At 33.1% G+C, this 24,729-nt stretch overlaps 4 protein-coding genes across 9 annotated transcripts; 2 read left to right on the top strand and 2 right to left on the bottom strand.

Annotated features, from left to right (window-relative positions):
* The first annotated feature begins 1,432 nt into the window (after nt 1-1,432).
* On the top strand, nt 1,433-4,915 carry MKK6 (MAP kinase kinase 6). The gene is made up of 8 exons (XM_012221458.4): nt 1,433-1,660; nt 1,955-2,039; nt 2,350-2,484; nt 2,886-3,110; nt 3,233-3,415; nt 3,594-3,817; nt 4,430-4,475; nt 4,590-4,915. Exons 1-8 carry the CDS (start codon nt 1,587-1,589, stop codon nt 4,680-4,682), a joined length of 1,065 nt encoding a protein of 354 aa, XP_012076848.1. The 5' UTR covers nt 1,433-1,586; the 3' UTR covers nt 4,683-4,915.
* A 2,082-nt stretch (nt 4,916-6,997) lies between these two features.
* On the bottom strand, nt 6,998-9,079 carry LOC105637829 (equilibrative nucleotide transporter 3). Of its 2 annotated transcripts, XM_089725161.1 has the most exons (9): nt 9,038-9,079; nt 8,859-8,962; nt 8,588-8,744; nt 8,340-8,483; nt 8,143-8,248; nt 7,768-7,943; nt 7,522-7,682; nt 7,182-7,440; nt 6,998-7,105 (listed from the first exon to the last, which is right to left on the bottom strand). In XM_089725161.1, the coding sequence occupies exons 1-9, from the start codon at nt 9,077-9,079 to the stop codon at nt 6,998-7,000; spliced, it is 1,257 nt and encodes a 418-aa protein (XP_089581287.1). The 2 variants fall into 2 exon arrangements, with proteins under 2 accessions (XP_089581287.1, XP_089581288.1); XM_089725162.1 differs by lacking the exon at nt 9,038-9,079 and having other exon boundaries at nt 7,522-7,676; nt 8,588-8,742; nt 8,857-8,959.
* Nucleotides 9,080-13,725: 4,646 nt separating this feature from the next.
* Nucleotides 13,726-14,872, top strand: LOC105637828 (protein OXIDATIVE STRESS 3). Its single transcript, XM_012221455.4, has 2 exons — nt 13,726-14,171; nt 14,387-14,872. The coding sequence occupies exons 1-2, from the start codon at nt 13,864-13,866 to the stop codon at nt 14,649-14,651; spliced, it is 573 nt and encodes a 190-aa protein (XP_012076845.1). The 5' UTR covers nt 13,726-13,863; the 3' UTR covers nt 14,652-14,872.
* A 1,289-nt stretch (nt 14,873-16,161) lies between these two features.
* On the bottom strand, nt 16,162-23,100 carry LOC105637826 (arginine--tRNA ligase, chloroplastic/mitochondrial). 5 transcript variants are annotated; one of them, XM_089725050.1, is made up of 18 exons: nt 22,861-23,100; nt 22,625-22,695; nt 22,382-22,521; nt 22,112-22,187; nt 21,829-21,930; nt 21,400-21,615; nt 21,137-21,217; nt 20,537-20,620; nt 20,294-20,398; nt 19,793-19,971; nt 19,224-19,308; nt 18,848-19,034; nt 18,634-18,703; nt 17,621-17,690; nt 17,298-17,387; nt 16,880-16,948; nt 16,661-16,759; nt 16,162-16,453 (listed from the first exon to the last, which is right to left on the bottom strand). In XM_089725050.1, the coding sequence occupies exons 1-18, from the start codon at nt 22,961-22,963 to the stop codon at nt 16,343-16,345; spliced, it is 1,938 nt and encodes a 645-aa protein (XP_089581176.1). In that variant the 5' UTR covers nt 22,964-23,100; the 3' UTR covers nt 16,162-16,342. The 5 variants fall into 5 exon arrangements, with proteins under 5 accessions (XP_089581176.1, XP_089581177.1, XP_089581178.1 ...); XM_089725051.1 differs by having other exon boundaries at nt 22,382-22,518; nt 22,861-23,098; XM_089725052.1 differs by having other exon boundaries at nt 22,382-22,518; nt 22,625-22,699; nt 22,861-22,926.
* Between the last annotated feature and the right edge of the window lie 1,629 nt (nt 23,101-24,729).

The following is a 24,729-nucleotide window of genomic DNA, read 5'->3' as shown; positions in this document are numbered from 1 at the left end:
GACGATTACAAAGAGGGGAGAATGTCAAATATTCCTGCATAGCCTCCTTTTAGTCCTCTTAAAACGTTTTCCTACCGTTAATGTTTTTAATTATTCAATTCAGTCCAATTTTGAAATTAGAGTGAAATAAAAACAAAAAGTGCAATCTAGGGTGACAAAAAGTAAAAGTCATTTTAAAATAAAAATGAAACAACTCGAAAGTGTAAGGGTGAAAAATATAGTTTAACCCAATTTAAATGAATTCTCTTTCATAAATAAATATTTTGAATAATATATTTTGCATAAAAAATAACAAATTTAAAAAAAAAAAAATTAATTTCAAGTCTATTTTGATTCAACGTATTTTTTTAGGATAGAAACTTGTGCATTTAAGTAGATAAAATTATCTTATTTAACTTTTTTTTCCCTTCATTTTAATGTTATACATATATTTAAAAATTATGTTAATGTTATACGTATATTTAAAAATTATGTCAATTCCCTTTCCTTTTTATCAATTGGATAATACCTAATTACACTTAACTAGAATACGTTACGTAGCACGTATAAATTGGTAAGAAATATTTTGGAGGATCTTAAATTGTTACTCATATTTTTCAAGTTATATTTATGTAAAAAAATTAAAGTGCAATATTTTTGCTTCTTCAAAATTCAAAATTGAAATCTAAGAAAAATGCATCAAAGAATCCAAAACTTTATATAGTTATAAATTAGAATCCAACACAAACCTTTCAATAAATCATTCTCAATATAATTTAGTAATTAAATCCCAATAAATACAAAAAAAAAAAAACGATCATTTGAATTTAAAATGCATCTAGATTTTAAGAGTAATATCCATAGCAATGACTTATTATGAAAGTCATAAATAAAAATATATTAAAAAAAAAAACTTAACAACTATCTTCAATTACTCTTAAATATTGTTTCAAGTTCTAGCACTTATAAATCACCGTAGTTATTACTGTTATAAGTATTTTAATGATTATATTTGCTTGCATCAAGCTAAGTCGATGGCGAAAAATTAGTGTGATTTAAAATACAAATAATAATAAATATTAATTAAAATGTAAAAATCTTATGAAAATGATATCTATTCTCTCAAAAAGTAATCACAAAAATAAAGAAAAATGTAAGGAAAAAAAAAATATTATACTTGCTTCATTCCATAAGCATTCGTGAGAAGTTAGAGTCCGCTTTACTAACAATCGAATTAAAATAAATTAAAGAATCTAAATGACTCGTGTAACCACTGACTACATTAACGTGTTTACTAGATTTAAAGCATAGGGATTAAATGGTAAATTCTTAAGAATATAAGGATGAAATTATATTTTGGAAATAATATAGGGACTAAATATTAACTCTCCCACTTTAATAATGCGCGGTATTCTTGTTTGAATTCATGTACACTTTATCAACGAGTCAAAATCGACTCATTCTCAATAAGCAACGAAACACCCCCTCTCGCCCTCCCTCTCTCATGCTTTCTCTTTAACTATTTAAAAAAAAAAAAAAAAAAGAAGTTTAAAACCCTAAAATTCGTAACAAAATAGTTCAGTTTAGCAGAAATTTGAAATTGAAAAATGAAGAGCAAGAAGCCATTGCAACAACTCAAGCTCTCTGTTCCAGCTCAAGAAACCCCCATCACCTCTTTCTTGTAAGTTCTCTCTTTCCATTTCTTCATATGTATTTATATGGCAAACTTCGATTCGATAGATCAATTTTCTTTGTCATCTATAAGTCTATCTTATCATTGCTTCACTCTCTTAATTTCTCTTCCAGTTTCTTTTTTATCTCAGTATTTTGTCGATTATGCTACAAAGTGTTGAAAATTAGAAGAAAGATTGAAAAAAAAAAAAAAAAGAAGTGAAGCTTCAGTTGATTGCTTTTTAATATTAATCTGATGTGCGTTTTTATTCTTGAGTAATTTGTGTATACCGTTAAATTTCAGGACTGCTAGCGGTACATTTCATGATGGAGATTTACTTTTGAATCAGAAAGGACTCCGGCTTATCTCTGAAGAGAAGGAATCTCGTGTAAGTGTGCTGTAATTTTGTAATCAACTGTGTGTAGCATTTATTTTATTTTATTTTTTTTAATAAAAAAGATCTCATATCCACTTCGAGTTAGTTTTCAGTTGATTGAATTGTTATTATCTGATACGACTAATAACTGTTAGATTCCATTAGTTTTTCTTCCTTTCAAATGAGAAAAATTACTAGCTCTCTCTTTCATTCTGTTTTCCATGGTTTCTTATAATGATTAGATCTTGCTTTTCTTTCGAATTATATACAGAACAGTGCAGAAGTTAATATTTTATTAATTTCATTCTTACCATTTGGACAGCCTTCAGAAAACAAAGAACTTGATTTTGAGTTCTCATTGGAAGACCTTGAGACAATCAAAGTCATTGGAAAGGGGAGTGGAGGTGTAGTGCAACTCGTTCGTCATAAATGGATTGGCACATTTTTTGCATTGAAGGTTGTTTCACTAATATAAAAAGCTTTTTATATTGCCTTTTTAATCTTTGGACTCACAAATTGATATTCTAGAAACCTATTATCATACAAATATATTGACTTCAATTGTTTACATTCTTGTTTTGTTTGCTTCACATGGAAATATCGGTAAGGCTGTTAATGGTCTGACTATTTATTTTGTTGACGTCCTTTTGAACCATAAGAAGCACATAAATGGAGGGAGTGAATGCGCTTCATTTTCCACTTGAAAATTTGACATCTTGCCTTGAATATTTATAATATTACTCCATCAACTTTAGATAATGGAGATTTCTTGGATGATTAGGGCATTTCTGATTCCGGATCATACTGATGAATCATATTTGTTTATAACCTTGAAGTTCATTGAATGGTGCATTACAGGTCATCCAGATGAACATACAAGAAGATATACGCAAACAAATTGTTCAGGAGCTGAAAATAAACCAAGCCTCGCAGTGTTCTCATGTTGTTGTTTGCTACCACTCATTCTATCACAATGGAGCTATTTCTCTTGTGTTGGAATATATGGACCGTGGATCTCTAGCGGATGTGATTAGACAAGTTAAAACCATTCTTGAGCCTTATCTAGCTGTCGTGTGTAAGCAGGTTTATAAGCTTCTTTCTTGGAAATCTAGAAAGCCAAAAAAAAAAAAAAGAAGAAAAAAAGAATCATTATAGTTGGTTGATCTCTTCTTCCTTTTCTCCTGATAATTATGCATCTATTACAGGTTTTACAGGGTCTTGTTTACCTGCACCACGAACGGCATGTCATACATAGGGACATTAAGCCATCTAATCTATTGGTAAACCAGAAGGGAGAAGTGAAGATCACTGATTTTGGAGTGAGTGCAATGCTAGCTAGTTCTATGGGCCAAAGGGACACATTTGTTGGAACTTACAATTACATGTCGGTATGTCTTGGTTTTATTTCTGTGCTAGCACAAGATAGCGAAAACTATTAACTTGACCAGTTCATTAATTATGATACCCCTCACCAAAAAAAAAAAAAAGGAAAAAATTATGTAGTTGTTACCTGTTTCTATATCAATCATAATTCAGTTGTAATGATCTTTTTCTCCCCCTCTTTAGCCAGAGCGAATTAGTGGGAGCACCTACGATTATAGCAGTGATATTTGGAGTTTAGGCCTGGTAGTACTTGAGTGTGCTATAGGGCGTTTTCCATATATGAAATCTGAAGATCAGCAAAGCTGGCCAAGTTTTTATGAGCTTTTAGAAGCCATTGTGGAGAGCCCCCCACCATCTGCTCCTCCAGATCAGTTCTCCCCTGAGTTCTGTTCATTTGTATCATCCTGGTAATAACTTGCACAAATTTATTTCAAATTTTGTTATGTTGCTTCAGCACATATGTAGCTTTCTAATCCTGTTTCCATTTGTCATTTATGAAGTTCTTAGGCACTAGTTTTTTCCATTAACAGAGGGGAGGGAGGGGGTGCATAAACCTGTTCTTGCATTTTTTTGCTACTCTCTCTGCCATCCTTCTGTGTCCTTTCTAACTGCAACAACTTGAATTTCCCTGGAATTTGAGATAATTGCTTCACTTGATAGCAGCAATGTCCCTAGGGAACAGACTTTTCATGAAGGTTTGAACCAGCATAAGAGAGTCTGATTAAATTCTGACATTTTAAAACCTCAACGTGACACCAAACATGCTACCTCCTCAGTACCGATGCCTCAGCCAAAAGAGCAGATGAGCAAGAAACTGACTGAAACAAGCATACCTTTTTCATCTTTCCACACAACTGCTAGCCAGCTTAGGACTTACCAGGGGATATTAAGTGGTCGAATAAGTTTCCTGGTTCAAACGTCTTAGAATAATTTTCCCATTTATCATGTTCTCTATTTTTCAAATTTCTTAGTGCTTTAACTAGTAACGTGCATGATTATGTTTTCTATGGTAACTGCAGCATACAGAAGAATCCTCGAGACAGGGCATCATCTTTGGATCTCTTGGTTAGTGACCTAGTGTCCGATTTGTCTATTTTGGATTTTTTTTTCCTGGTTTTTCACCCAAGGGAAAAGCTAGATAATGATTTTTAACTCTTTTTTTTTTTTTAATGTTTTCAGAGTCATCCTTTCATCAAAAAGTTTGAAGACAAAGACATTGATCTTGCAATTCTGGTAGGCAGCTTGGAACCTCCTGTGAACTACCCTAGATAGTTCCGTCTTCTTGCAATATGTTTGGCCAAGATATCCTGTAATCGTCATGTTAAGCCAAGTTAGCTTGTCTTCTAATGCTATATTGAGAATATAAATATGTTTCACATCAGGTCTCGGCTATTAATCATGATCGATCAGTGCAGAAATTGCTTTGTACTATTCAAACAAATAGTTTACCATATCCAAAGATAATATATAATTTTGAGACAGCTTACATGAGCTTTGCTATTGTATATTGTTCCATGCTTGTTGATTCATTCAAGTTCAATGAACATATTTAGGAGGAATAATAATTTAATTCTGTTTTTGAAATCAAATTGTAAAATTTTAAGAATTAGTGGTTGAAATACAGAATGTTAATTAAGGATTAAAATGCGAGAAAAAATAGGCATTTCATTCATTGTTGGGCCCACGGGCTCTGGCGATTGGGCAAATTTTGGATTTACACGAAATTACATGTGCATTATTAACCAAAGTTAAACGCTCGTATTTTGGCTGACCTGCCGTGGTATAGCCACACGACGAATGGCTGGAAAACGACCGGTCCGTTTCATAAATGATAAGCCTTTTTTTTTAAGCTGAGCTTAAAATTTTCTCGGAATAGTCGTTTATTAGAACGACAGAGTGATAAATACTGCACACACGGCTATGCCCAAGCCCAACGGATGAGCCCCATCATTTGGGCCCAATCAAAAAGTCTTTGGCAGTTTTCCAGTTTCACCTCCCTGATCATTTGGGCACAATCTTGATGAAAAGTTATATTTCTTTTTCTTTTGTTTTTTGAATGGTATTTCATTTTCTTTTGGTTTATGAAAGATTTCTATTCTTCCTTGTAAGTTGAGAACAACATGTTTGTCTAATGCATTAATTTCCACCCAATTTATTAATAGAAGTAAATATGGAACTCAGCAAAATATGCAACTAGTCACGGACGTGGAAATTATAGCCCAACTATTTTCAGACAAACTATTACTCTTCTTCACACCGGAGTTTCGTGCACCGGCTGCCTTCTCTTATATATATTTTCTGACAAAACCATAATGGAAACTATTACCATTATGCAAATCAGAATAAACAAATTTCCTTCAAAGAAATCTGTCATCACTTGTGAGTAAAAAAGCATGAGCTCACCTTCCTTTGCTTCAACCAAACTAGCTCCAGTAAATATACCGCCCAAAATAAACAAAGCAAGCAAAAAAAATGAAACTGTTTTCTTTGATTTCAGACATGCTGTTTGTTAAGAAACTTACAAGTTCTAACTTCTTTTTCTACCTTTAAAACAGTGAATATTTCCTGACACTGCAGTATGTTGGCTCCTAGGAAATGGAACTCTCTCCTCTTAATGCATCATGTTGACAATGGTAGATTACTATTGTCATCTTTTCCCGGTATTTCTCATAAATGGATATGGGAAGCACCGGCAAAAGATGGCAATAATAATCTACTTTGTGAGCATATTACTACATGAAAAGAGGGTTCCGTTTCCAAGAAACCAATACAATGCATTGACTGGACTGTGTTAAAAGATAGAGAAAGGAAGTTAGAACGAACTGATAAGTTTCATAACAAACAGCATAAAATCAAACGAGGAGTCCTCTACAAAGAACACAATTCCATTTTTCGCTTGCTTTGTTTCGCAGTATATTTATAGAGCTGTGTTTGACTGGTTGTGGCTAATAGGCAAAGGAAGGTGAGCTCATACTTTTGCTGAATTAATTTAAATGGAAATAAACCTGCTGGCCCTGCATTGAAACTGCAATCAACAGGAGAAGGAGAAATCAGGGACTTGTTTAGAGCTGCCATAACCACTTATTTGGCTTTGGTTCTTGTGTAAGTTCTACGCTTCTTGCTTCAATTTATAGCTTTAAATTTAGATGAAGTTGAGTCTTTACGACGTTTACGTCAACTACCTAAGTCCTCATGAATATTTTGTTGGCCTCGATCTAAAATTAGTTGCAAACATCAAATTTGTATGTATTGCAGATTTACTTATTATATACCAACAGGCAGTTGGATACTTCAGTTATTTTATAGACCATTAATTCAATAGGGACATTGTCTCTTTGTAGATATTCTGAAAAGTACTTATTTAAATCAAGTAATTAAGAGATTTGACGTGCATGACATAACAAAGATAAGTAATTAATCAGCTCAGCGTCAGATTACTCTCAGAAATTGGAGGTAACATTTCTGAACTTTACAAATAGAAGATGAAAAAGGTCGAGTTATTCTTTATAATTGCCATTGGAAAAATATAAACTGAAATCTTTTGAATTTCTTAAAGGTCTCCACTTAAATTCAGCAAAAGTATGAGCTCACCATCCTTTGCCTATCAGCCACAATAAGTCAAGTGCAGATCCTACAGATATACCACACAGAAGGAACAAAGTAAGCAAATTCCCCAAGGCGTTTTGCTCCGGTCCCTGTGGCAACACAAATGCTACTCAATACAATACAATAAATAAAAACTAAAATAAAACTTGCTAGAAACCTACAAACCTTGTAACCTTTTGGTGCAGAAGTAAGGACACAGACAGTGAAATAACCGGTTGTTAATCCTAAGACGCTTGTCAGCATTATCATCAAGCCTTCGTCTGCATACTTGGCAGTGAAATAGAATGCTGGAACGAGTAAGAAACGAGAGATAATGATTATCATGAGACCTTTTCGTGATTCCAGCTTCAACGATTTCACGAGTATAATGTTTCGACCAATAAGATTCCACAAATTGTACATTGCTATCAGAACCAGGGCATACCTGAAATATCAACAATTTCAGAATTTACAAAGCCTTTAAAAGAGTAAATTAATCACATGGATATTCTAAACCAAGGCTCACCAATCGCCCAAATTATGTGATCCGGTATTTTCAGATAAAAATCCAGGCATAATAGACATTGTGATTACATATGTCAGAAACAGATCAATTGCGTAATCAATGTTCTGTGATAATAACTCTTTGTTGCTTCGCCTCTCAAATCTTTCTGGCTTTTCCTCAGCCTGTCGAAAATTTCATTGTTAAATTGCGTAATGAATTAGCATAAATACTATGTTAACTAAATATCTCTAGGGAAAATAGACATACTTCTTCTTGTTGGAATGTTCTGTTGCCAGCAGCCGCAAGATCAGCTGTAACAGTTTTTGAACCTTCTGAGGCTGCCTTCGAGCGGTAGTGTTTCACAGTGGGTAATCTTGGAAAGGCATAGGCATAGAGGAAAACACAGAGAAGTTCGAAAAATGCAGAGAGAGCAAAAAATAGAACTGCGATAGACAAATTGGGACGTTTAGTCTTGATAACCAAATTGCAGAAAGACCAAGTGTGAACTTCTTTGTTAAATATTATATGATAGAGATAAGTTTGTTGCTGAAGGCGGATGGATTAGCCAAAAGGAAAAAGTTGAGCATAAGAAATGGAGAATTCCTTGTTTGTAGGAAGCAAGATAAAAGGTGGTGAACATACTAGCTCCTTTGCGAAGACCATTCTTGGAATCCTGAAATGCTGCTTTTATAATTAACCTCAAACCAGAAGTTATGATCCCTGATGCTGCCATACCAGCAAGGTAAGACTAAAAAAGAAGTAAAATTAAGACTCATCAAAATACTCGTAGGAAATAGAAAACCATGGAAAATGTTACCATGGAAAGAGAAATATATAACCTGTAGAAATTCAGGTTTCATGAAGGATAGGTCTCCAACCATTCCACCCTGCACATGAGCATCTGCAACTCCAAATGCAGCATTAACGACACAAATCCCAATGAAAGTTTCAAGTCCCCCTCTTCCTGATGTAGCTAAATCCACCTATAGAATCATAATAAATGAATTAGTAGCTAGTATGCATATGAATTAACCAAAATCTGTCAACGAGTTGTTTGGAACATAGAAAATAAAAATATGATACTCACAACTAAAATAAGAAGAGAGCCTATGAAAAGTAAACTATATCCAAGTAGGTTCCTTTTTCTTGTATTGAGTTTTGCCTCGTGATTTGCAAGTATTGCAAGTGTAACAAATGCACATAGTTGATACACAAGAGTAAGAATCCTTGACGAGTGGTATCGCTACATAAGTTCAAGGAAAAACAATTGTCAAATAAGAAAAATGATTGAGCAGAATTAAAGCAATTATAGCATATGAAAATCATTGTTTTAACGAAAATGGAATTGGGAAATACCGGAAAAAATATGAGAATAGTAATCTTCTATTGTAAGCATACTACTCCAGCAAAAGAGGTTTCCATTTCCAAGTAGCCAACGCGCTACCATTGCACTGGACTTTCCCTGTCTTAATGATAGCTTACAAAAAGTTAGAAGTCTATTTTCCGGCGTTAAGTGATTAAAGGATTAATTACAAACCTTAAGATTGTTGGGATCTACGCTGGCATCAAAGTTTGTCATTATTTATTTATATATCCTAGCCTCTGTGTGTAATCTGTTTTGAGCTTTGTGTCCCTTCTGTAGAGAAAAAAAAAAAAAAGTTTGGCTCAAATGAAAAAGATGTGAAAAGCATTATATGGGACAATCTCATCTATAGAGTCTAAAAGCGAGCTACTTGATATAGCTATTAAGTTTACGACATAGCAGCAACCCACCCGACACAAACTTGCATCATCAAATATATAGAAAACAACCCAATTAAACAGATAAGCTCACGATGACCCAGAGGGGGATTTAAATATATAGATCAACCCTTTCAAACATGCACCTAGAGTTTAAATTTCATAGCAATATCCAATACACTATAACTGAAAATGCAATCACCTTTTAGTCGACAAGCACACATGCACTCATGCAATCACAGAAAATAAGATATCAAGTTTCATGTAAAGGTCGAAGTTTGTGTCTTTGATTATAAATAACAAGTGAACAAAAGAAAGCTTTTCTGGAGGCCAGTATCTATAATAAACTCCAACAAATCTATTTATCTAATCTGTCGGATATACGTGGTTTGATGGGTTGAATATGGATAACTATGCTATTTGAATCTGACCAGATTATTTTAAAAGAAAAATCCATTAAAAATATACATTGACTCCGACCATTTTATTTGCTTCTTATTCCTTTTTTAAATGTTCCAAAATATTTGCAAAGTATGTAAATTTGTACATGTAATTAATTATTTTTCTCATAATAATCTTTATGATCCTTCGTTAAATGAAAAAATTTTATTAATATCTTAATGAGTTAAGGATAGAAAAGGTAAAATAATTTTTGTTGACTAAAATTTTAATATGCGTATTTTGTCAAATCATGCAAACAAATGTGACTGAGAGAGTACAAGATTTGATTAATTACAAGGTGGATATCCAATGGGTATTAACTTTTCTTCATGAATCAAATTCCAATCACTCAGAGGTGGTGACCTAGTGGTAAAAGCCTTCATCCGCATGCTTGATTAGATTTGATCCTTCATGAGCATATTCCGTTATGTATAATATTTAAATATTTACTTTGCTTTTTTAGACTACCCCAGGTGGAATATTTAACGCGTTAGCTACAACATTGCATGGTTCGATGTGCACAGCGCCGGTATTCATTGTTTACGGCTAGGACTATTAGGGTATCTAATCTTATTCACTCCCCTAGCTTTCGTCTCTCAGTGTCAGTATCCCGTGCGTAAACCAATGAAGGAAGGCAAAGGTTTCAATAGCATCATAGCGCTTGATATGGCATTTTGCCACTTGCTCGAGTTCTTGCTATCATGGATTGAGGACCGCAACACCATGATCTTACAGAAGGGGGCAGAGTTTCCCACCACTGCTCAAGAGTTGGCGCGCCTTATAGAGTGTTTAAAATCAGGACGTCAATACCTGACTGGTGATTTGAGCCGACCAGGCAGTAACTAACACACCTAGTAGTTTTTTCTTCCTATATAAAAAAAAAATCGAATATTCAAGTCCCAACTTGAACTCCGATCTATGTTGATCTCTATTTGCAACTATTGCCACCTCCATGTACCGTTCCTCATGAATCATGTGCTTTCATGCTTGGCCTGCCAATTTAATATAAAAATTAATGAAACGTGGCTCGATTCAAGCCTATATCCACGCTCTTAAAATAAATACCAAGAATTAAAAAAAGAGAGAGATTCTTTGACTTTAATGGAGGATCTGAATCTCAGTGAATTGGATTCATTGTTTAAGAAAGGTCAAAAATATGTGTACAAAGAATTTAGGCGGCTATATATATATATATATATATATATATATATATATATATAAAATTTAATTTTTGTGTTTAGCATTATGCAGCATAGAATAAAAATAGTATATGTGTACCTTAAAATTTAAATCCTAACATTAAGATATAATATTTTTATTTTTGTTAAATAAAATATAGATATTGTTATCTACCGGTTATGACTCAGTTGGCAATTTATGCAGGGTATGTTAAAAGAATTTTTAGGTTCAGTCTTAACTAAACATATATGTAGAAAGGAACAAAGAATTTTAACTGTGATTAAATCTCAAGCCACATTAGTTAATTCTAATAATAGAATCCGCACACGGATAGATTAATATATATATATATATATATATATATTGTTATTGCATCTTGTTTTTTAAGGCTTATAAATGGAGTTATACTCGGGATAGGAGGGAGACAAACTCGAGATTCACGTGATGCAGCTGACATTCGTATGTTGCAAGTTACACAAAAAAATCAATAGAAGACATTTTTCTCCTACTGCCATTTACAATCGGGGCCTACTAATATAGTTTCCAATGCCCAACATTCTGATGGGTGAACACATTCTGTGTGATGATGGATGGACAAAGATTTGGGCTTTGGACCCAACAGCTCCACAAAAACAAGGCCCATGCACATTATATATTTCTTTTCGTTTTTTCAAAAATATTTGTCTTTTTTAATATTAAGATTCCTAATTGAACTGTTTTTAATATTTGAATTTCCAAATGAGTTCAAATATTTCTAATTATTTAAAATTAGGATATGCTTATTTTTTTATTTAATATTTATCTTTTATTCTCTTGACATTAAACTTTTAAAGATATTTTCTTCATTTAATTATTTTCCCATTTCCAGGTAGATTATAAATAGCAAGTTGGTCAAAATGGCAATAAATAAATGCTCTACCTTGCTAAGACTTTGACTGATGAAAGTCTAATTTCCACTATCTCATAATCAAATTTCTATCTTATGTACGAGACTTATCGGGTTCATAGAGTTATTTACGGATCAAATCAATTAAAATAGAAAATTTTAAAATTATTCTTTTTTTTTCTTCTCCATACATGTTTAAACATACCATTATTTCAATAGAAAAACCATTTTCATCGATTTGGTCGCTAGATTGAACAAATTAATCCCACTCCTAATTTAAAAATAAATCACTAAAAAGCTTTTAGACACTTAAATTATGATAAAAGGGTTTATTTGTACGTTGCATCAGTTAACAAGATCCACAATTTTATTTCAAACAAAATATTTAGTCACTATTAATTTTGGGTTCAACGTGCAACACTATTTCCAAGAAATTGCACATACAAATATTTAAAACTATTTTATATAAATAAAAAATATAATTTACAAATATTTAAGGAATTTATAAATATTGTGCTATTTGTAAAATTTATAAAATTAACTACTATGTATAGTTAAATATCAAATAAAACATATTAAGATAAATTTATTAATTTATTTTTCTCACTTGAGAAAAAAATTATCGATCTAATTAAAAAAAAAGACTTGGACTGAAAATACGAGTCAAGTCACTTGTGATTTGTTCAAGTTTGTGCTTGAGAAAAGTTAGGTTCATTTGGTAAGCTTAACCAATTAAGTTGAATTATTTTTATCAAGCTATTTTAATGAAGGAGTTTGTACCTATAAATTCTATAATTTTATAAATAATTACATCATTTATAATTTATTATACAATTAAGTGTAATTTTGATTTTTTTTTTTAAATTTTACTTCTAATACCGCCATTAATTTAATTAGAGTAGTGATTTCATGCATCCCAAAATTTTCACCGGTCATTAGATCATTTTGGTAACAAGTTCTGATCGTTTTGAATATTACATGGTGCTGTCACGCAATATTCCTGTCTCCTAAGGTTAAGCTAAATTTGCATGTATATTAGATATTTAAACTAATGCAATCAATTCTGAACATCACTGCACTGGATTACTACATTGCTTGTGGGAAGACAAACCCATGACATGTTAGCTCAAATTATCATGTGGTGCCACAGTTCTAACACTGGCCACCAGATAAGAATTAAATAATTCAAATATAACTGAAAGAAATAATTATCTACAGAAACACCTAGCTGCTATATGGTAGGCACATCCACCGTAGCCAATAGACCTCCTAATGAATTGAAATGAGTGGTGCATTAGGTAGTGGCAAATCTTATCCATATATAAAAGTGAATGAAACGGAAGGTTGGGGCCTACAAGGAGTAACATGTGGTGGCAATAAAAAAGTGTTAAACTATGATGACAGGTTTCCCAGTCGACCTCTTCGTCCAGCTCATGCCTGGCTTGCGATAAATTTTTTGGTAAATTCAGTTTATTATATTAACCGTATACTCATTTAATGAAATAAAGTTACGTTATCCGTATGTTTTGTTTAGCTTATCTCTAATAATTCAGAGACAAACAAGCATTTTCTTAGAGATAAGTAAGTTTTGGCAAACAAGGATTAGTGGAAGATTAGCCATATATCCACCCACCAAAGGTTGTTCTCCAAACTTATAGTGAAATGTAGAATTTCTTTATTGGCAACTTTTACTATTTGAATGCCTAGAAACCTTAATCTGTCACTGCTTTAAGAGGCAAAGTAGCCACAGACGATGGCCTAAGTTTTATATTCTCCCTTTACGAAAAAGGGGTGGTGAGTCATCTTTGGATGTGTTCAAATTTAGACCTTATCCACTTCCTTGTACCATGGGAAAGCTAATAAATTTACACCATTAATAGATTTGACGATAATCATAAAAAAAGAGAAAAAAAAAAAACATCACAAGACAAACAAATCTTATTATATAATGAAAAATAAAACACAGCAATCTGCATGAATTCAAGAAAGGTGCTCAGAACCCTCCAATACTACCCTTTTCTTTTTGTATAATATAAACCCTTTCTGCTGCAAGATCTCTCTTCTTTACTTTCTTCCTTCTCTTGCCTTTCGTTGGAGACTATATTATATAGAAACTAATGGCTGAAGAAAGAAAATTTTGGGATCTTAATTTTGAAAAAGTAAACCCTAGTCAATTAGAAGAGCAAGATCAAAGCTGCGTGATGGCCATGGATTGTCATGGTGATGATAATGCTTATGACTCAACATCAGCTGAATCCTCCATGGAAGCTTCATCGAACTCAGTTATATCTTCCTCTTCAACAGATTTATTCGAAGATGCATCTTCTTCACAATCACCGTTATCATCATCATCATCAACTTCATCAACATATACAAATAGGCCTCTATATGACTTATCAGAGCTCATGACCCAACTTCCTATCAAGTAAGTACATATATACATATAGTTAATGAAAATAAATTTCTTCCTCATGAAATTTTGTTATAAAACTCAATGATTAATACTATATCTTTCTTATAGCATAAAAAGCAAGGGATTTAAATATAAAAAAATAATTTTATTAAAAAGATTTTATTGAAAATAATTTTATTGAAAAGCCTCTAAGATAATCATATATACATATATATGCGCAATTGCAGGAGAGGTCTTTCAAAGTTTTATCAAGGGAAGTCTCAATCTTACACATCTTTAGCAAGTGTAAAGGACTTGGAAGATCTGGCAAAGAAAGTGAAAAGCACTCCATCTAGATCAAGAATGAAGTCGAGCAAAAGCTATGCTGCGGTTTTGGATGGACACAAGTCTTATAGTCCTAAAGCTACCATATCAAAAAAGATTTCAGGTTCAAGAGGATCTTTTTTATCCTTTTTAAGCAAGAGAGCTAATTCTTTAGTGGGTAATTGTTAATTAGGGATTTTAAATCCATGTTCATGTGCAATTTGATGCATCTTTTTATGATGCAGAACTTGCATTGCATATTTTTGCAAGGGGGTTGGGTTTAAGAAGGTAGTGAAATCAAGAACATCTATTATTATGCAAAATGCACAATCTTTAATTAGCATTTTTTTTTTAAATTTTTTTGTAGTTTGAAGATTTGATGAAATGGAGAAAAAGATCTATATACCATATCTCAACCTTAGTTTGAGACTTCCTTTTTGCTCATCCCGTCATTTTTATCAAAATTAAATTGTTTCAGTTGATCAAAATTATGCTGATAGCACAAATATAATGCATATAATTAATATTGTATAAAGCACGAAGGTAATTTTTCGTATGAACCTTTATTATCCATCCATAATATTCTAATCCTAAGAGAAGATTAATTACCAATAGAAGAAACTTATTCTCGTTTCTTGCACTTTTAAATAGGATTCGACTAAGATATCAAAGAGTACAGACATTAGTCTGCAAGGTCATATATAAGTTCTGATTCCTGAATAAGCACCAATGGAGAATAACCACAAACCGGAAATGAAAAGGAGTTAACTTTCTTTTTTTCATCTTTTTTTTTTTTTTTTTTTAAATTTTCACGTTAGAATATGTGGTTATATTAAATATGTAAATCTAAGTATAACCTAAGATAAGTGCATATATACTTAATTCCCTTTCCAATGCTCAAAATATTACATATACATATATATATGTAAGAAATATATCATCCAAGAAAAATAATAAACATCTGAGAATATTATTCTGTTAATTAAATTTTAAATTGACAAAGAAAACAATGAATTTAATTAACAAAAAATCATATATACTTTAAAATTAAATGGTGATAAATTTCTACTAATTTTTAAGTAAATTATTTATTTAATATTTCATGTATATATAAAAAAAAATTGAAAAATCATTTCGTATTCATGGTCTTGATGAAGTAATGGCAGCAAATGTCTAACGAATGCAATTATATATGACAATTTTGGAAAGAAAAATCATGGATAAAATCAATTTTAAGGAACCATTTTTAGATTATAACGAAGCTCATTAGACATGGGGCCATGTTCACACGTTTGGTCCCTTAAGAGCTCCGCCACTAATCCGCAACTTTTTTGTTTTTTTTTTTCTTTCAAAACAGGAAAACGTTAAGTAGTGTAACAACACTACTTTCCGTTATAAAAATTATACATAAAATAACAAAAAAAAAAAAAAAAAAAAGTGAATGAACAAATATCAAAGGCGGATTCAAATACGAAAATAAATTATTAAGCGTATAAAAAATCTTTAAAAAAAAGACATAAAAATTAACAAATAGTAATGTTTTGTTAAGAAAAACAATAAAGAAAGAACAGAAACGTTGCCTGGAGAAGGTTTTCCTTGTTTTAAAAAAAGGATTTTCCTTTTAAAAAAAATTACAAAAATATTTACTTCAACAAACCACACACACGTGGCTGGATACAACAATGATTGAAGCCTTAAATGTTCAAAATGGGATGCATGCACAGCGAAATACAATCAGGAAATCATACAATTGAAGCCTAACTATTTTTCAGTTGCACGAGAAATCCAACAAAATCACCATACAATATGATCCGTATACAAAATTTTTATACCGCCTGAGAAAATATAGGTACAAAATTCTACATCTTGAATTTGTGGTATCATATCTTGTAAACAGGTACAATTCCAAGAAGGAAAAAGCATTTCCTCATGACCACAGCCGTTGCTTCGCATAGCAAGAGTCGACTTGTTTCCTCGGCTGACCCAACGACCTGCCCAATTTTCCAAATATCATTTAGTTACATCTCAAGTTTGAACTTTGAACATGACTTCAATTAAATCCTTTATAAAATTACAACTCAGAGAGAAGTAATGGAAGGTAACCAATAGCTCCCCAGCTGTTTTGGCACCTAGTCAGCAAGCCTAAGCCGGTCAATGTTCAATTATTAGTGTGATATTTTAGCATAGTTGGAATATACCTGGCAATTGGAATAAAATTTGGTGAAATATTCAGATAAATTGTAGAGATATTCACACAACACGTTTGGCAGGAGATTGGTGCAGGCCTCCTCTACAGTCTGAAATGTGCAGACAAAAACATCCATTTCAACTTACAAGATAAAATTTTAGAATGAAAGCAAGCTAAGGACAAGAAGCAAGAGACAAAAAAAAGAGTGATTATTTAAAACACGTCTTACTTCAGCAAATTGTAATAAATGAAGCCCCAGAGCACGCTCATCAGGATGACTCAGGATCAATTTCCCTGTCTGCATCACAAAAAAATAGACACAAGCAAAATAAAAAACAACATCAACCTTCTCTACTTGAGAAGTTACTTGGGGCAAATTCTTGTTCTCCAAATCCACAAGCAATAAAAAGCTGGGGCAAGATGATTTGAGTACTACAACATTCATATTAAAACAAATGTCCACTGAAAATGCATTCGAAACTTGTAGTAAAGTGTTAGATGTTTTAAATGAAATTTTGGTTAAAATTAGATTAAAAGATAAAACATATGATTGAGAGCACATTACAAGCATAAACAAAAACTAGCAAGCAGCATGGCCATTGTAAACTGTAAAAGTTTTCAATGAACCAGGAAGGAAGAGAACTTACCTTCTTCAACTCCTCTATGTCTTTACCAGATTTCCTAATGATTGAACAGATCCGAGCATGAGCATATAACAAGTAAACAGCAGTATTTCCCTGTTCAGAAGTTCTAGAAGGTTAAAAAACCATAGTAGTACTGGGGCAGAACAGCAGTATTCATCAGCAACAGCAATAAAAGAGAGAAAACTACAGATAAGAGAACCATAATACAAGTAGTCGATAGTTAGCCAAGTAAAAACATCACATAACCCCAGTATCTAAAAATTGTTCATGAACAAGTTTGGCTTTCTGAAATCTGTGCTCCACCAAGCAACAAATCAGATATTTACCTTATCACTGAGCATCTGATCGTAGTTGAATGTATAATTGGTCAATCTGTTATTCTTTAAGTCAGCATACCTGACCAAAAAAAGATTAACAATGTATGTATATCAAAAGTAGAATTCATAGTTAAACGAATGAACATGTTTATATCTATAAACAATGTTGGGAACAGATAATGCAGACATGAGGAAGCATATCCCTCCATCACCTTATTCTAATATTTACCAAATTTAGGTTTTCTTGCATAACTCGTGAATGATTTGATAAGTAGGCATACACAAAGGAAGCAAACTTTAAAGTCATGTCAGAAATAATTTAAGCACCTTTATGGATTATGGAAAACCTGTCAGTTCTTACAGCAATTTAAGGGTATTTTGGTTGAGAGTTTAAAGTTTTTTTTTTTTTTTTAAATAATTCAAGTTATGAATTTCTATATCTACATATGGCAAGGAAGAGACTTCGAGTCTCAGCATATCCCTCAGCATCCAGCCAGTAATATGTCAACACCTTTAGCCATTGAAACCACCACTTAGAAGAGGTTATTGCCAAGTTATGGTCTTGCAACTCTCACTAGGGAGATCAGATCTGGGAAGAACTTGAAAGTCTTACTCTTGACAATTTTTTGCATGAGATGGTAGCTTCAACATCTCAAACCTGCAACTTTGTTGCTGCAACCCAAAGCTTCTACATTGCACCAAATGATGCACGTCATGCCAAAAAAAAACCATTAAAACGAAAATTTTCCCCACCAAAAAGTTCCTACAACTTAATTCAAACTACACCGTTTTTCCAGAAAACTTCATTATTTCTCAACAAACTTCAACCCACAAATATGAACCCTTTCTGTAACTCCAATCCTAGAATCAGTAATTTCTCAACTCCCTTGGCCACCTCAAGCTAATGTTTAGCACCAACCCAAGCCCAGAACAAAAGATACTACAAATCAATGGATTAAAATTGAGAATACAGCAACTTATAGAGCCAAAAGGAAAAGTTCAAATTAGTATAGATAGCTTACTTAACAGCACCATAACCAATGGCCTCAGCAGTCCGCTCAAGCTCCTCTTCAGTCCACTCATCAGCCTTACCTGTCAAAGAAGTAGGGTATTATTTACCTTAGAAATGCAAAGTCTTTGTGGTGAAAATCTAACACAAAGATAAGGACGATACAGAAATTCAAGGCACATAACTAACAATTAACAAAAATCAAAGATCAGTCCAGCTATTTTTACCGCGCTCAACAAGTGCTGCTTTGCTCCGAGTCTTAGCTTCATCTAGTAAATCAACTAACCTAACCACTTCAGTGGCCCGAGTTCTAAATCGCTTGCCATCATCTCCAAGAACAAGGCCAAATCCGACATGGCTAGCTTTAGGAAACGTGCTATCATCAGTTGGAAGCCAACCCGCACGTTTGGCAGCCTGAATAAGAAGGGCACATAATTATAAGTTGACTCTGAATTTAAACCATGGAATACATGTAAACAAATAACAAGTTCGTCATTTTTACATCAAAATGGCAGTAAAAGTGCAATACAAGGAATTATCAAGTGCAAAAGCGTACTTTAATAGCCAAAAAAGAGAATACAAGATATGGCAACAGAGACTTACTTTGAATACCATATCAAAGTGTTGCTGCTGGCCAACATCCGTAACATATATAATCCACTCAGCTTTTTCTTCATTAAGGCGATACCTACACATGGAAATCAACATCCAACAATTTCAATTCCAATGCCACCACTTTTCATCCTTAGCAATCCACCATGACATGAACTCTGCAGATGTTAAAAACCTTATAAAAAAGAAACATGTTCAGCGGTCTCAAAAGATATTTTTGCATTTCCAATGTACAACCAATGCTACAAATAAGGTAAAAAAAAAAATGCTCAGTTCCCATCAACATAAGAAATTGACCAAGGGAAGGTAAAAAAAAAATGAAGTTCACTCGTATTAATTTTACCTTTTAGCTAGCTTATATATGATTTAGGGGAAAAACCAATAATTAATGTGATCATCTAGATAACATAAACTTCCAAATCGTTTCAAACGATTACACAAATCGCAAGGTACAGGAATCCAAACCAGGGACTAAATAGATGCACAAAAAAATAGAATAATAGGATCAAGACATCTAAAGAGAATTCCAGATTTTATTCTGAGAAGAAATATAAACTCACCAAAGGGCAGTTAGATCAGTTGAAGCATAGTTATAACCACCATCACTCTTCACAACAATAAGAGGAATATTAAATCCTTCAATAAAGATCACACGAGCACCTTCACTTTCTTCAACTAATCCTCGATTGCTTAATGCCTCTATAATCCCAGGAATGTGTGGATTATAAAAGCTTTCTCCCTGTGAACAAGACATGGGAATAGACATTCGTGTGAATGTGCTCTTTTATCTTTTGATAAGCAATTACCATTAAAACACATTACGAATTTGGTGTAGCTTAGATGGATTTCATAAGATAAAGCACCCCATTTAACCTTTTCATGAAACCTTCATATGAAATCTCCCAATTCCTTGATTTTTAGCAAGAGGATCAGCAAATTACTAATTCGCCAATGAGCCCAAGAAGTAAATATCTTGTTTACAGAATTTCACTAGCAGCTTCCTAAAACACCATTAATGTTGGCACTCAAAAAATCATCATATAGAAAATTAAGATATCTACCTTTTCTTCAAGCTGAACTCCAAGGCGTTGGTAGACCTTATCAAACTCCTTCCTACTGATGTCACATATTTGCATCCATGCTTGGCGGTACTTGGGATCTCCACCCTGCATACCAAAAAAAAAAAAAAAAAAAAAAGAAAAAAAAATTCACATTCAATTCCCTTCTATAAACAGTTTATAGGTCCAACAATAAATTATATATCAACCCAATGAGTCCTTCAAGTTAAAAAGTAAAAGATATACCTGGAGGCGGACCACTGCTCTTTGTGCCCTTTCCTTAAATTCGGAATCAGCATCAAACCTCTGTTTTGATGCCTTGTAGAATGCCTATAGAATGCATAACTCAAGTTAGAATCAGATATATCATGTTTCCCGCTTTCTAAAAGCCACATCATCTATTGCCCAAGGAAGCATCTAATCCTTATTTCCAACCAAAAAAAAAAAAAAAAAAAAAGCAGTATAGCCGTACATATAGCCTAATACTATCTGAGTTCTCATAGAAACTGTCATATAGCTTAGATAACATGCAATATGAATTGCCACGGCTGTACGCTCTATGCATAATGGGTAAGGGAGAAGAAAAGAAACAGTATTGAGCATTTCTTAATAAGAATAATTTGCTTACTATTACAAATTATTATGATCAGTTCCATACACAAGCAAAGAACAGATTCTGTCCATGGGCATGATGTAAGTGCTCAAAAACATAAAACCCAAACAGCAATTGATCTCCGAGATCTTCATGTTCTTGGTCCAAATTTTAATGCATAGCACTACATGATTTTAGCTTATTTACTCTAAAGGTTATTTCACAATTTAAATAATTAAATGTTTTTCAGTCACCTGTAGATCCCCAATAGCGCTTTCATTAACATCTTCAAAGTTTGGAAACTTCTCAAAGAGGAATTCAATCAACATACCAAACTGCAAGCAAATGTAAATCTTTAAGCAACAGGTTGCTAATGAGAAAGGGGAAAATGTCATAAGATATATAAAAGATTATTTGAAGAGATGCAACACTTCATAATGGAAGAAATATGTCAAGCATATCAAAAGTCTATGAAAGAGCAAGAGACTATATAGAAGTTTTCAAAAATCACACTCACTTGAGTTCCCCAATCGCCAACATGATTTCGCCGAAGAACATCAACCTTAGAGTATTCAAGCATGCGGGCTAGCGTGTCACCAATAATAGTAGACCTTAAATGGCCAACATGCATTTCTTTTGCGATATTGGGGGAGGAAAAGTCAACCACAGCCCTTTTAACTGCAAGCTTAGGTGCCCAAGTGTCAATACCATCAATAAGCATCTTCTGGATTTTCTGCAGCCAAAACAATCTAACATGAGTAACCTTACATTAACCACTGGAAGTCAAATTGGACTAGTTTCCCACTTCAAATAAAAAGCAACTGAGAAAAATACTAGAATCATGAGAAGGCAAAAGAAAAGTGCGTGCAAAAAGATTTTAAAGACACATATAATAATCATACAACAAATTCATAAGATTAATTGGAAACGGTGAATAGGTAAATACCTCAGCCAACCAAGTCTTTGACAAAACAACATTCACAAAACCAGGTCCTGCCACAGAGCAATTTTCTATCATTTCAGACAAAGGAAGATTTTTCATTATAGCCTGCCATAAGAAACATTAAAGATCAAACAAATGCTTCAATCCAATTACCCAATACCAACAGCAGGAGATAGAAAGAAGAATAAAAAAAGAGTGGGAAAACGGGAGCTTAGAAAAAGAGTAGGAAGCTAATTCATGCATGAACAATTGAATTCTAAGTTGCTAACATGAAAATTATTCATACCTGTCCAACAGCTGGGGGCCCCTTAAATTCAGTATTCTTCCCTTTTATTTTAGCCCAGAGACTCATGGCATTATTACTGCACCAGATAAAATATGCATAAATTCAGCACAAATTAGAAGCACACACGAATCCAGAATTGAAATATTACCACTTGAAACGTAGCTTATATACTAACGTAGCTTAAAGTAATTTCAGGTAGCGCATTAGTATTATCATTGGTAGTCGCCAAATTTTGCAGTAAAGTAATTTCAGGTAGCGCATTAGTATTACCATTGGTAGTCGCCAAATTTTGCAGTGCAGGCCGCAACTAAAGGCTCGATATCTGGCTCAGTAGGCACTGTCTCTCTTAGAGATACTTCAAACAGTTTCGCTAGTTGTTTCTTCAAATTGCCTACATTCTCCTCGGTCTTCTTCACCAAGAATATTCAACAATTAGCCCTTAAAAAGGAAACTCAATCTACACAAGCATTTACTTACCAGAAGCTTCTAAATAAAATGGTTAAACAGACTTACATTCGTCATGGTCGATATTGCCTGTGTCTTTGTAGCAAAAGCAAGTCTTCTAGATGTGACTCTTAACAATTCTGTCTAGTTTCACAGCAAAATCACAGCATAAAAATAAAATAAAATAAATCTCATTCTATATTGAACTCCGTTTAACACAAAATCTGATGCTAAACCAGCAAAAGAAATCGAAAACAGAGCACGCAAACTCAAAGAGATACTGATGTGGTAGAAGGTAAGCTTACCAGAGGCAGAGAGAGAAGAGGAATGGAAATGAGAGAGTCGATTAAAGGAGTGAAAGGGAGGAGAGACCGGCGCGAGCAGAAGTGTTAAGGAGGACCCTATCATGCCTATTTGATTTATATTTAATTGTCCCCTTAGAAACCCTTACTCGCCTCAGCCTTGGCCACGGTTTCAGTTCTTGGATGCTCCCGTCCCGCTTCGTAATTTTTAGGGCTTTAGCAAGTTAAGAGTTTTTCTCTGTGTTTTTCTTTTTCTTTTTATATGGTTATCCAATGCAAAGTTGACACATCCACTTATTACAGCTTGGCGAGCCTGAAAACGTCTTATTTTCGAAGATAAATCTGCATTTTTTCCCCTGTCCATTTCTGTTACCATATAAATCAGCTTAATTTTCAACTGTCAGTCACGATATATTTTGGTCGGCGAGAAAATTCGGCAAAAATAAAATAAAGAGGAAAAAAAGGAAAAATTTTAAAAATATATATTTTTCCACTGTGTTTGGATACAAGAGAAGATTAAAACTACTTTTACTCCTTTAGTTCATTATTATACCATTTTCATTCTAAATACTCGTCACATATAAAATTTCAGATTTTTTTAAAAAAATCATTAAATTATCCTTTATTTGATTGTATTATCCTTATCTCAATATATTCAAACAATAAATTTTTAAAAATTAAAGCAATAATTACTTATCATATTGAAAGAGTAAACATGGAAAAGAAATTTATTACTCTTTAGAACTATAAATGTAACAAGTATTTAGGGATGGAGGGAGTAATTTTTTCTATTTTTCCTTTAATTTGAAAATAAAAATTTTGATTTATTTTCCTTTCTTTTTTTTTCTTTCTTTTTTTTAAAAAAATTATCATAATTTTAATAAATAATATGCCAGGCCCATATTTATACATGTGTTTTTTAATATTCTCTTAAAAAATTTTATTTTTAATTTAATTATTTTATTTCTTTTGATATTTTAAAATATTAAATTTTTATAATTCTACATATTATTATAGTGTTAGTATAAATTTAAACTAAATTAGCCCATGAAAAATTTAAAATTAATTTGAAAATTTGTTGGACCAATTAGAAAAATTTAAGGACTAATTTAATATGCAAGCCTTAAAAAATGGAAAAAAATAAAAGAAAGCAAGGCGAAATTTCTCTGAACCTGTTTGACCACGAGCATGCAACAGTGGAAAACTCGCTAGCTACAGTTTCTGACTTTTTGGTCTTGGGGTGCACGGCACGGGGATGGCGAAATTTCATTGAACCTGTTTGATCACATAGGCAATGGTCTAAAAACTCGCTCGATAGTCGCTACTGTTTCAGTGGGCTTGGGGTGCAGGGCACGGTGAAATCCAAAAGCCCATTAAAGCCCATTCAACTAAAAGCCAAAATATTTTCTGCAAAACAAACAGCTGCGCCTGCGTTTACCGGTTGTAAGATTTGATCCGAACAAGCTGGACGCAAATGATGGGCAGTAAACAACGAGATCTGAGCCAGGGAGCCACGTGTACGGTGTCATGCAATAGAATCAAAATACCTTCGACTCATGCAACATAGCATGCTCGACACTCGATAATAACTCTCAATTAAAATAGCATTTACTAATAGTCGGTCTTATCCGATCTCTATCCATTCCAATCATAAAACGCCACGCCCGTAGTACTACCCCCACCTATAAAATGCAAACAAAGCGCCTACATACAAACCCCCAGTCACAAACAACGACGAATAGAGGAATCATCGGTCGAGAATCTGAGTGGTGCTGAGAAGATGAAGGACAGAGGAAAGAGTTTCAAGAGTTGCAATAATGCCAAATCTGGTTGCAATAATGCCAAATCTGATGGGAGGAAGGACAGGAAGTC

The sequence above is a fragment of the Jatropha curcas genome, chromosome 8 (genome assembly GCF_041381405.1).
Source record: "Jatropha curcas cultivar XTBG-Jc1 chromosome 8, XTBG_Jcur_1.0, whole genome shotgun sequence".
Lineage (NCBI taxonomy): Eukaryota > Viridiplantae > Streptophyta > Magnoliopsida > Malpighiales > Euphorbiaceae > Jatropha > Jatropha curcas.
Note: the sequence above shows the minus strand (reverse complement) of the source record. Positions and strands in the feature narration are given on the sequence as shown.

What these genes read in the sequence shown, in the direction of transcription:
- MKK6 (XM_012221458.4), top strand. Translation starts at nt 1,587, where the DNA reads ATGAAGAGCAAGAAGCCATTGCAACAACTCAAGCTCTCTGTTCCAGCT. An exon ending in ACCCCCATCACCTCTTTCTT is followed by an intron (nt 1,661 to 1,954) that starts GTAAGTTCTCTC and finishes GTTAAATTTCAG; the next exon opens with GACTGCTAGCGGTACATTTC. An exon ending in TAGCTGTCGTGTGTAAGCAG is followed by an intron (nt 3,111 to 3,232) that starts GTTTATAAGCTT and finishes CATCTATTACAG; the next exon opens with GTTTTACAGGGTCTTGTTTA.
- LOC105637829 (XM_089725161.1), bottom strand. Translation starts at nt 9,079, where the DNA reads ATGACAAACTTTGATGCCAGCGTAGATCCCAACAATCTTAAG. An exon ending in GCTCTCTTCTTATTTTAGTT is followed by an intron (nt 8,484 to 8,587) that starts GTGAGTATCATA and finishes ATGATTCTATAG; the next exon opens with GTGGATTTAGCTACATCAGG. An exon ending in GAACATTCCAACAAGAAGAA is followed by an intron (nt 7,683 to 7,767) that starts GTATGTCTATTT and finishes AATTTTCGACAG; the next exon opens with GCTGAGGAAAAGCCAGAAAG.
- LOC105637828 (XM_012221455.4), top strand. Translation starts at nt 13,864, where the DNA reads ATGGCTGAAGAAAGAAAATTTTGGGATCTTAATTTTGAAAAAGTAAAC. An exon ending in ATGACCCAACTTCCTATCAA is followed by an intron (nt 14,172 to 14,386) that starts GTAAGTACATAT and finishes GCGCAATTGCAG; the next exon opens with GAGAGGTCTTTCAAAGTTTT.
- LOC105637826 (XM_089725050.1), bottom strand. Translation starts at nt 22,963, where the DNA reads ATGATAGGGTCCTCCTTAACACTTCTGCTCGCGCCGGTCTCTCCTCCC. An exon ending in CAAAGACTTGGTTGGCTGAG is followed by an intron (nt 21,616 to 21,828) that starts GTATTTACCTAT and finishes TTTTGGCTGCAG; the next exon opens with AAAATCCAGAAGATGCTTAT. An exon ending in ATCAGATGCTCAGTGATAAG is followed by an intron (nt 17,388 to 17,620) that starts GTAAATATCTGA and finishes ACTTCTGAACAG; the next exon opens with GGAAATACTGCTGTTTACTT.